The following is a 12,630-nucleotide window of genomic DNA, read 5'->3' as shown; positions in this document are numbered from 1 at the left end:
TTTCCTATGGGCATACTCAGCAACTCTATAGAACTATAAACAGGATCAATGAAAGAGCAAGAGCATACAAGACAAGAAACTGTGCAAATGCAAGTATAATAAATAACAAGAGCATGAAATAATGAGTCCTTAAAGTGAGATCATTGGTTGTGGGAACATCTCAAGAGATGAGTTCTCCTCTTTTGATCAAGAGCTTGAGAGTTGAGTGCTAGTAACTGTTCTGGTGGTGCAAGTCTTGAGACACTTGTACTGTCTATCTGATGGCAGCAGCAAGAAAAGAGCATGGTCTGGGTGGTGAGGATCTTTGATGATGGGTGCAGCTTTTCGACGACAGCATTTCATTTCATGCTTAATGGTTGGGAAGGCTTTACACGTGACGTTTTGGACCAAATCCACTACCTCTTGTAGGATTTCTGTTCAAAGGCATTGGTGTCCCTATACCAGGCCATAATATAGCCAGTCAATACACTTTTCATCACACATCTGCAGAAGTTTGTCAGGGTTTTTGATGACATGCTGAATTTCCAAAGACTCCTAAGGAAGTACAGGTGTTGTGTTTTCTTTGCAATTACATTTATATGGTGGGTCCAGGACACGTCCTCTGAGATTGTAACACCCAGGAATGTAAGGTTACAGACGCTCCACCTCTGATCCTCTGATGTGTACTGTCTCATGGACCTCTGGTTTCACTGTCCGAAATGCTACAATCAGTTCCTTGGTCCTGCTGACATTGAGTGAGAGGTGGTTGTTATGACACCATTCAGCCAAATTTTCATTCTCTCTCTTGTATGCTGCTTCATCACCACTTTAGATACAGCCCACAACAGTGGTGTCATCAGCAAACTTGAATATGGTGTTGGAGCTGTACTTAGCCACACAGTCATAGGGGTAAAGTGAGTAGAGTATGGGGCTAAGTACACGGTCCTGTGGTGCACCTGTGCTGATGGAGATTGAGTGCAGATTGATGTAATGTAAGTAAACTATGCGTTGGTGCGTGGCCAAGTGGTTAAATGGTTTAATGATCTGAAGGTTGCTAGTTCGAGCCTCAGCTGAGGCAACGTGTTATGTTCTTGAGCAAGGCACTTAACCACACATTGCTCTGCGATGACACCGGTGCCAAGCTGTATCGGCCCTAGTGCCCTTCCCTTGGACAACATCGGTGGCGTGGAGAGGGGAGAATGGCAGCATGGGCAACTGCCGGTCTTCCATACAACCTTGCCCAGGCCTGCGCCCTGGAAACCTTCCAAGGCACAAATCCATGGTCTCACGAGACTAATGGATGCCTATTATTAAGTAAACTATAAGGTAAAGCTATTTATTTTTCCTTTAAATATTCCTTTACTTCATTTCTGGAAAAAAAATAACATTATATTGAAGTACATTGCATACTTACTGACTGTTCTAGAGCCTGGAAATGTTAGAACTAAACAGGCAGCATTAGCTACAAAATCCCTTGAGCCACTATGCTGTTTTCGGATAAGGACTAATGCTGTTGAGGACTAATGAATGACGCTATCAGCAACATATTGTCACCAGATTGGTTTCTTGATGCAAAATGAGATGGTCAGCTTTATTCCAAAGGGGAAAAAAATGAATAATTTCAAATTGAGCTAACTCCAGAAAGCTTTCAGTATATGTTAATAACTTCAGTTGAAAACCTTGGGAACCATAGTTGAGAAATTGGATCCATTTGTACACATTTTTCACACATGTAAAAATATTTTTACAGAGTTTCTCACAATAGCAATCACTTCTAGGTCAAGTTGTGCCTTACAGGGAACTTTAATGTGCAATTCACTTTAGAATGGCAGATGTTTACCAAGTATCAGCTGTGGACCTGATGATTTTACAAATGATATAGTCATCAGAACAGGCCATTGTTTGAGACTTGGCTGGAAACACAGGAGATCACCGTGTTCCCTCTCCCCTGCAGTTTTGCTCACCGCTATATCAATCTTTTCTGCAGTTGTTCTGTCATTGCCTTCTGGAGTGTTTCTTTAACCTCTGGCTTGCTTCTTAGTGAGCTGTGCAGTGATTTGCATGCTGTTTATGCAGCTCCTGATAGGAACTGCACCTGATTCTAAGTGCAAAACATTGTAGTGCTGCATTGGTGTCCTGACGAAGGGTCTCGGCCTGAAACGTCGACTGCGCCTCTTCCTATAGATGCTGCCTGGCCTGCTGCGTTCACCAGCAACTTTGATGTAGATGGCTGTACTGATTGAGGTAAAACATTTGGGGTCCAATTAATTTTCCCTTCTCCTAACTGTCATCTATATCTTTTTACATCCCACTGTACATTCTTGTATATGTCATTTCTAAATGGTAGATGAACTCAAATCAATTAAGAAGAAATGTCAAAATCATTAAGATAAATTGATAACCAGCCTTCAGTAGTTTTGCTTGGCTTGATTCTTTTTGTTTTTTTTTTCCAGACTTTCGCTACAATGATCTTGTTTCGCCACATTACCTGGACCTAATAGCCAATCTCTCTGGGTGCACAGCTCACAGGCGGCTGCCAAATTGCTCAGATATATGTTTTCACCAAAAGTATCGAAGCCACGACGGCACATGTAACAATCTGCAGCATCCAATGTGGGGAGCATCACTTACAGCATTTGAGAGAATTCTAAAACCAGTTTATGAAAATGGATTTAGCCTCCCGAGAGGTACTGATTCCAGCCGTTCATACAACGGCCATCCCTTACCTCTCCCTCGCCTCGTTTCAACAACTATGATAGGGACAGAGACAATAACTCCAGATGACAGATTTACACACATGCTTATGCAATGGGGCCAGTTCTTGGACCATGATCTGGATCTAACTGTGCCAGCTCTCAGTATGTCACGGTTTTCTGATGGACAGTCTTGCAGTTCCATTTGCAATAATGACCCTCCATGCTTTCCAATTATGATTCCAAACAATGACCCTCGGGTGAGGAGAGCTCGATGCATGTTTTTTGTTCGTTCCAGTCCAGTATGTGGCAGTGGGATGACTTCCTTGCTGATGAAGTCTGTGTATGCCAGAGAGCAGATTAATCATTTAACATCCTACATAGATGCATCTAACGTATATGGCACCACAGACCATGAATCCATGGAACTTAGAGACCTTACAAGCCAGCGTGGTCTGTTAAAAGAAGGTGAAATCGTGCCAGGATCTGGTAAACGGCTGTTACCATTTGCCACAGATCAAACCGTAGAATGTTTGAGGGATGAAATTGAAAGCCCAATTCCCTGCTTCCTTGCTGGGGATCATCGGGCCAATGAGCAGGTTGCCCTGACAGCCGTGCATACCTTGTGGTACCGTGAGCATAATCGCATTGCGGCCGAGCTACTGAGACTCAATCCACACTGGGATGGCGACACCATCTATCATGAAGCGCGCAAAATTGTTGGTGCACAGATGCAGCATATCACATACAAACACTGGCTCCCCAAAATCCTGGGGGATGTGGGAATGAAACTGATGGGACCATACACAAACTACAATCCAAATGTAAATGGAGGAATTTTGAATGCTTTTGCCACAGCAGCCTTTCGGTTTGGCCACACATTGATCAATCCCATTCTCCAACGTCTCAACAGCTCTTTTCAGCCAATTCCTGAAGGTCACCTTCCTCTGCATAAGGCCTTCTTCTCTCCCTTCAGAATTATCCAAGAAGGGGGCATCGATCCACTTCTCCGGGGCCTCTTTGCCTTTGCAGGGAAAATGCGAGTCCCCACGCAGCTTCTTAATTCAGAATTGACAGAGAGGCTCTTTTCAATGGCTCACGCAGTTGCATTGGACCTGGCAGCGATGAACATCCAGAGAGGCCGTGACCACGGCATCCCTTCATACCCTGACTACAGAGTTTTTTGTAACATGAGTACTATAAGGAACTTCAAGGACTTGCAAAATGAGATCAAGAATCCAAGAGTTATAGACAAGCTCAAAAGGTGAGTGCAGTCTTATTCTGAACACAGCTGATTATGTGGAGGGAAGGCTATATTCTTTATAACCATGATCAAATTATATGTGCTGTGCATTTCACCTTGGCCCCAGAGGGATGATGTTTCATTTAGCTATATTTGTGTATATGGCTGAATGATAATAAATTTGAACTTGAATCACTTTCGAAGATCGCTTTTGAAGTTGTATATATGAATTAAAATATCATGTTTAGGAAAAGGATTGACTCCTTTCTTATTGTAGTATATATCAAAATGATATTAACATTAAAAAAGTAGAAAGGATCTTTTGTGCTCAGAAGGGAATAGTCAGCATGGTGCTGAATTGCAAGGAGTAGTTCACCAGTAATTTTCATCTGAATCAAAAGAAAAGATAGGGAATTTTCAGCCCAAATTAGTCAATGAGGAAAGATCTTTTCTGTTTGCGATCTGTACTGAAATCTTAAATGCATATTCAGGTCTGAATCTTCCCAATTCAATGGAAAAAGAATTAAACGTGTGTCAAGAGTTTCATTTGTGACTTTAGTTTTTAACCTTGATTGAGGGGGCTTAGAAACTAAGCAAATACTGAATGAGAAAATAATGTCTTATATCATTTGCATCTTGTAACATCAGTGAATTTGTGAACATATCATTGGCATCTGATTGACATAGGCTAATTGCAACAATTTTGAAAAATGAGCTAGAAATCCTTCAGGGACTATGGAGTTAGAATAGCAAATGAAAGTCTTGGACTTAATGAACAATAGTTGAACTTTGCATGATAGACTAATAGAACTTTTCCCTGCAGGTCAAAGAGTAGAGAGACTATGTGGAGTTTGAGAGGCTGGTGGGTGGTGACCAGACATATTGGGAGAAGGGAAGGGATCAGGAGAAAGGAATGCTTTTCGTGAGGGCCTTCAAGTTTTTATTTTAGAAGTCTGCTTTGAAACATTAAGGAAATGCTAACGTTGTTTTAATGCTTGAAATATCCATCAGTCTCACCCTTGAATGCCAAATAACTAAGCATTCATAGACTTCTGAGATACAGAATTCCAAAGATTCAGAATCTTTGGAGAAATGAAATTGTTTCTCATTGCAGTCCAACATATCAGACTCCTGATACTGATAACATGCCCTTGAGTTCTAATCTCTCCATTCTAACAAAATAGTATACTGTATATTTCCATTGGACTACATCTGACTCCACATTGCAGAATTTGTAGTCTCAGCCTTTATTTTATTAATGTTCAGTTCTAGGATCCGGCTGTCATGCCAGCACTTGTTCATTCCTAAAATCCATTACAAAAGTGATGCTATGCAGATTTCTTGAATTGTTGCAACTGTTATGATGAAGGTACTCCCATAGTACTTTGCTTTGGCAACACCAGCGCTTGGGTCTAGTGATGATAAAAGACCAGCAATATATCTGAGTGCTTGACCTGGACAGTAAGCTACGCTACGAGTGCTGGTCTCCCTTGCCCCTGCTACTCTTGCACATCTTGGTAGAGGCCATGAGTTTAAGAGGTACTGGTCAAGTAATTGCAGTTCATTCTGTCAGTAGCATACATTGCAACTGCCAGGCAAGGGTGAATGAATGTTTGGGTTGATTGATGGGGTGTCAATCAATGTCATATAGTCACAGTTTAATTTTATTGTTGTCATAGCTATACATATGTGAGGTATAAATGCCATGAACATTAGCTTTCTGCAGCAGGAGCACAGTACATTACAAGACAAAGACAAACATAGATTAGCATTAATAACACATAACTTGGTGTGTGTGCAAAAACATAATGAATCAATGCCATTTTGAAGTGGATGGGAACTTCAGTGCAGAAGAAAGAAACTGAAGATGTCCCTGAACACTCCAGCCAGTTGGTCAGTGATAGAGTTGTAGAGCATGGGACAGGCCCTTTGGCCCAACTCATCCGTGCCAACCAAGATGATCTTCTCTGCAAATCCAAATTGCCTGCATTTAGAGGGCCCATATCCCCACCCCCCAGATTTTTCACTCCATGTTTTCCATTGATGTTGAGTATCTCTAAACATTGTAATCGTAGTGACCTCTCTCACTTCCTCTGGCAGCTCGCTCCTTAGGACCCCACCCTTTGTGTGGAAAATCTTACTCTTCAGGTTCCTTTTATAATATTGCATCTTACTTTGAACCTATGCAATCTAGCTTTAGACTCCCCTACCTTATGAAAAAGATTGTAACCTAATGTTTACCCTTCATGATTTAATATAGCTCTGTAAAATCACCCCTTAGCGTCTTCACTCCAGGAACAGCAGTCACAGCCCATGCAGTTACTCCTGATAATTCTCGCCCACCAGTCCTGACAACATCCTTGTGAATCCCTTCTGTATCCTCTCCAGCTTAAGTACAATCCTTCTATAGTAGGACAACCAGAGCTGGTCACAGTATTCCAGGTGCAGTCTCACCAGTATCCCAACTCTTGTACTTATTACCCCATCTGATGAAAACAAACATGTCAGACACCTTCTTCTCTGGTTTGTCTACCTGTGTCACTACTTTCAGGTAACTATGTACTTCTCTACCTAGGTCTCTCTTTTCTATACCACACCCCATGGTGCTCCCATTCACTGTGTATGTCCTACTCTGTTTTGACTTCCCAAAATGCACTGCTTTGTACTTGTCTGAGTTAAATTTCATCTTTCTTTGCTTTGGCCACTTTCCCAGTTAATCTCAATCCTATTATAACCTTAGACAACCACCTACATTCTTTGTCACGCCACCAATTTTGGTATAACGTAATTTTAGTAATCATGCCAGCTGGATTCTTGCTCGAATCCTTAAACCATATGACAAACAACAATGGGTCCTGCACCGATCCTTGTGGTGCATGACTGATCATAGTCGGATTGCTTCATGTTGTTGAGTTTCTTAAGAATTGTTGCTGTTGCTCTCAAGAGCCAAAGTAGAGAGTATCCCATCATACTCCTGATTTGAGGATTGTGGAAAGATCTTGAGGTGTCAGGAGGTAATCACCTGCTGCAAGATACCTAACATCTGACCTGCTCCTGAGGCAGTGGTACTTATGTGACTGATCCAGTTCAGCTGGTAGTCACTGAGAACCAGATAATGGGGGATCTGTCAATCTCCACAGGGCAATTCCTAATTCCAAAGATTATTCCATTGAATTTTTGTTGCATTACCTCTTGGACAAGTGCATTATTCCTTGAAGATAGGGATACAAGTACCACATAATAATTCATATGGTTTCACAAAGATCCTTACTATCTCCATAAGACATCCTTACACTTGTTCTACAGTTGTTTATGGTAACACTTATTTAGTACTTGACTCTAATGGTGATTATTCAAACCTTTTGCCAACTGGATTCCCTAAATCCTTCAATTCTTTATTTATTAAAAGTAATTTAAAGTCCTTTCGTCATATCTAACTCCGAGAAATTTCTGTTTCCTTAAAATCCAAGAGAAAATTTGGGCATTTCTCTGGAAAAAGCACAAGTTTAAAATTCTCATCTTGCCTTTTGCTTCTCATGTTTCAACTATTGTATCTTTGGCCACTGAGTTTTATGCTGTTCAGCTCCTTATTTCTGGAAGTGACTCTGTAATTCACATCATCTTTTCCATATCTACGCTCTTTGAAATCTATCTTTTTGGCCAAGCTCAGTATCAAGTTTTCCTTGCTTTGTTCTGAAATACTTTTGGCATGTTTTCATTTGCCAAAGTTCCTACACAAGTGCAAAATGAGGTTCTACCACCAGACTAGACTCTACCATACAGACTTGGCTAGTTACTTCCCAGAATTGTAATTCAGTCTTTTATGCGTATTAATTTCATAAATGAAAATTTTAGATGTGTAAGCAACAAACTTCTCTCCAGTAGTCAAAATAATCTGAAAGTTATAAAAATATTTCTTGATATCCAAGTCAGAAATTAAGTTCCTGTCAAAAAAAAATTGATAGCAATTCAAACATTAAATGTTCATTCTAGTTCTAAAAACAGGTTTTTCAGGCCTCTGTGCGCTTCATTAATCCTGTGGCTTGGAAAATACCAAAAATTCAAATGTAAATGAAACAGATTTGGAAAGTTCTCAATCCAACTGTAACAAGAATAATCTGACCCATAGTTTCACTTTCACAAGACTCATTAGTGATAAAATTCTTATTTGTAGCAACTTTGAAGCATAATATTGTCCACTTCCACTTAAAACAGCAGTTACATGTTAAAACATACAGGATTTAAAGTTGCTACAAATAAGAATTGTATCACTAATGATAAAATTTTAAAAATAGCTAAACCAAAGATTGAGTTGATTCTTTGTAACCATTGTTTTTTTTCTTGCCCCCCCCACCCACCCCTTCACCATTTAATTCTAGTGAATCTTCTTCAGCTGTTTCTTATTCTTCTGACTGCAGAACTTCATATGTATTTTCTTAGCAAGGCGATGTTACTGTTGAATTATGGGTAAACAATGCCTTTACTAAAACAAATGCCTGTATAAATCATTCCTCCGGTTTTCATTATACATTAAAATTATGTCAGTGAGTGGCCTTTAAACTTTCTCTGAAAGAATTTATACTGCATGCTAACAAGAAAAATGATATGACAACCTAGGAGGCCTAAGTAAATCATCATGGACTTCTGACAGAAATAATAGGAAACAGCTGACAAATGCTATAAGTTAAACACAGAGAAAAATCAGCAATCCAGCAAAGTTAGTGACTTAACATTGAAAAATTGAATCTCTCTTTAAGTGGCCAGCATTGTTATTTGAGAAATTTTCCTGAAGCAGCTTAGCCACAGGACTCAAACAGTAAATTGGACTTCATTTTGCCTGTTTGTCAGATAGAAAATAATTGCGGTAATGCTGACTTACAAGGGTAATTTCTCATATATTGAATGGATGACTAACTGACTTAGATAGGCCACTGTAACAACATCACAGGCTGCTTCCTAAACCAGACTGAAATCATTTCTTGGGTGACTAACACTGAAAAGAGTAATTAGCTTACTGTGACTGCTGTGAACATGATGATTCCGGGCATTTTTTAAAAAAGTTGCACCAAACCCTGCAGCAACCACTATGATAGAAAGTTCTTACAGAAAATAATGCTTGCTTTTACCTGGAGCACGGAGGAAGAGGAGACTACTGTTGACCACCAATCAAACTGATCTAAATTATCATTTTACATGCTGACCTGAAGTCAATGACCAATGCTCCAGCCAGCTGGCGGTAGTCTTCCTACTGCCTCTGTGGTTGTAACTGTAGATATTAGATGCTGGTCTAATGGCTGGCAATATCTTTTATCTTGGACTATATGGTCACTATAAGTTATAGAATAACTTAATTGTACTCTAATTTCTATAGAATCCAACTCAGAAACCATCCACTCCACCTACAATATGAATTTATAAAATGAAATATAGTTTTGCCTGTATCATCATCAGACATTTCACATGGTAAAGTTCTTTCTGATCATGCATTTGCTACATTAATCTTTCCCTTGTCCTAATATTTATCTTAAGATGCCACAAGTTGTGTTAATATGAATTTTATACTTAAGTGCATTAAAACATTCTCAAATATTTCGCAAGTACTGTACTTGTAGTTATTACCAGTTGAGAGCAAGAAGTTTCACAGTTCACCAAGCTTGGAAAACATAATCTTAATCAAGTTACTAATTAGTTATATAAACTTCCTTATATATTTACATCAGATAGCTTGCGTAAATAGCCGCAGATAATTTTTGCTTCTATCCAACTAACTGCAGTGTGGATGATCTGAATGCAAGCAGACTGTGCTAGTTATGTCAGCAACACACTCAGAATGCTGGAGGGACTCAGCAGGCAAGGCATCTATGGAAAAAAGTACAGTTGATGTTTTGGACCGAGACCCTTCATTAGGACTGGAGGGAAAAAAGAGTTCCAGTCTCTTTACAAAAAAAGTATATCATAAATAGTTTATGTGTCTATATATCTCTCTAAAGGTGCAGGAGCATAGACTGTTGTGCCATAATGTCACTCAGTTTTAGGTTATAGCAACCAACAACCAACAATTCAGAATGGATGTAGGGTTTGAAGCATAAATATCCACATATTCTCTGCCCCCCATAGTCATAGTCATAGTCATACGTTATTGATCCCGGGGGAAATTGGTTTTCGTTATAGTTGCACCATAAATAATTAAATAGTAATAAAACCATTAATAGTTAAATAGTAATATGTAAATTATGCCAGGAAATAAGTCCAGGACCAGCCTATTGGCTCAGGGTGTCTGACCCTCCAAGGGAGGAGTTGTAAAGTTTGATGGCCACAGGCAGGAATGACTTCCTATGACGCTCTGTGTTGCATCTCTGTGGAATGAGTCTCTGGCTGAATGTACTCCTGTGCCCAACCAGTACATTATGTAGTGGATGGGAGACATTGTCCAAGATGGCATGCAACTTGGACAGCATCCTCTTTCAGACACCACCGTGAGAGAGTCCAGTTCCATCCCCACAACATCACTGGCCTTACGAATAGATGCTGCTTGGCTCATTAAGTTCCTTCAGCTGTGTGCTTTTTGCTCTTTCTTATCACAGGTGTCATGACCTATAACCTTTAGGATAACAAACAAAGACTTTGCTAACTTTCCAGTCCATTTCACTTGAGAAGTGAGAAATAGGGAGTCATTTTATAAAAGCAGCAGACATCAATGATGTATTTGTTTAAAAATAAGTAATATGTGTGGTGCCATATAAAGTATATGAAGGCAGTTGCTCAGAATGCATTCAGTTATATAAGCTGAACTGTATTCACCTGAGAACATCCTATATATTTGGCAGGAGTTAAATACCTTGACAGTCTTATGGCTGTTTTCAGCTTTGACTCTGAACCATTAATTTTGAGCACCAGAAAAGGTTGCAAATATTACGGTTCAGCAGAGCATGGATTTGGGGAAAAAAAACTCCTGGATCTATCAACCTTGCTGTGGGCTAAATACTAATCGCACCAAAAGAAAGTTTTTTGAAGGTTTTAAAATTAATATTAGGTTTTATTTTCCCATTAAGAAATCTTAGGGACACTTTCATCAACATCCTGGTCTGAGTGCCAATAGCATGCAACAGTTGCAGAGACTAGATATAAGCTGAGGAATGGAGGAAAATTTGCTAGAGACCACGAACTCATCTCCTTATTTGGTATATGAGCTAGTGAGAGAGATTCCACTTAAGTTTGTTAAAGGCAAGTCCTGTCTGACTAATCTAGCTGAATGTTTGAGGTAGTCACAAGAAAATGAAGTATTGAGGAATGTTTTTTATATACATTTCCTAAATTCTTTCCATATATGTTCCAAAATAAAGATTATTGGCACAATCTGATCAAGCAGATTGGAGGTAGTTTCTTGAAAGGGAAGTGAAAAATGGGAATATAGACAATGTAATCAATTTGTCGGGGTATGTTAAGTAGTGTTTGACAGGATTGATTAATATAGAAGGAAAATACAGATTTAGATGAGACAATTTACAGATTTCTCTGAATTAGCAAAATAAGTAATTCTAATGAAACAGGAATTTGGTAAGTGAATGTGTCAATTGAGTACATTGAAGAAGCGTAGAAAATGATAATATCATCATCAATTGACCCATGAAAATGTTCTTCAAATCTTGAGAAACTAGGAACACTGTAGGAGTCAAGTGAATTGGGATTTAAGTTTCTAAAAAAACAAGCAAACAGAAATAAATCAATGAAGCTGGCACATACATGCTGTGATACAAAATATAGTGCTTCAGCCATAGTGAGCCTTCGACATCAACCAAAAGTACTACCTCTATTTTTTCCCCCTCCATGAATACTGCCTGGTCTTCTACATATTTCCATCTTTTTATAAAACAGCTGCATTCATATTAAAAGGTTTGAACTAATTTAATTGTTTAAAGTGCTAGAAGTATTTGATAGAGTAGGTTCAGGAAACAAAATTCAGCCGTCCAATATGCTTTATTTGGGAGTTATGGGCATTAAATTTGTTGCATTATGATGATGATGCATGGAAGCTTATATCACAAAATTATCACAATTGCTATATTGCAAAGTGTGTTAGCTGCTGCAAATTGAATATGCAAAATATGCAGGTCACAACGCCAGCTGTGGGTATTAACAATTAGAACCCTGTGCTCCAGTGTATTGGAAGTATTGTGCACAAGGAAGGAGCACAGATATTTCAAAGAATTCTTAATTGCATGCATTTGCTTCCTGGTTAAGTTTATCAGTTATAATTAGTTACTGCCACAGAAGGGAAATCAGTATAATTTCCTTTGGGGTGTAGCATGACAGCAAGGTTAATCCAAAGGCAAAGAATAGGGCAAGCTGCAAGAAGGGGGTAGAAATAAGAGGTCAGTTCTCTACAAAATGCCTTGTCCCTCGCATCAAGTGTCTTGCGTCAACCTCAATGGGGTACAAGGCATGAAGTGACAACAAGGACATGTAAAATGAAATATGTCATGTGCTTCTGCACAATTCTAACCTCAGAGTTGGCCAAGGACAACTTTACAGAGTCTGTCAATGTAACTGATGATCATTTGAATTTATCAGTGTTAGATAAGGGAGAGGATGAACTTTCTCTTTCCTGATGGGTTTTCCTACTCCAAACCTCCATTATATTGCCTCAATCTTACACCAACAGCAAGTCAAGCTGAAAAGGAAATTGCAGCCCTTTACACATGATTTGACTGTTCT

The 12,630-nt window shown here is 39.3% G+C and overlaps 1 protein-coding gene across 2 annotated transcripts in view; it reads left to right on the top strand.

The window, feature by feature from the left end:
- The window catches only part of LOC134354560 (peroxidasin homolog), a 564,572-nt gene that overhangs the window by 473,575 nt on the left and 78,367 nt on the right, over window positions 1-12,630 (top strand). For both annotated transcript variants that reach the window (XM_063063488.1, XM_063063497.1), the window contains exon 17: window positions 2,433-3,936. In XM_063063488.1, coding sequence (XP_062919558.1) covers window positions 2,433-3,936 — 1,504 coding nt within the window. The remainder of the gene's footprint in view (window positions 1-2,432; window positions 3,937-12,630) is intronic.

The sequence above is a fragment of the Mobula hypostoma genome, chromosome 1 (genome assembly GCF_963921235.1).
Source record: "Mobula hypostoma chromosome 1, sMobHyp1.1, whole genome shotgun sequence".
Taxonomy (NCBI): domain Eukaryota; kingdom Metazoa; phylum Chordata; class Chondrichthyes; order Myliobatiformes; family Myliobatidae; genus Mobula; species Mobula hypostoma.
The sequence above is the reverse complement of the archived record's forward strand: the minus strand, read 5'-3'. Positions and strand labels throughout refer to the sequence as shown.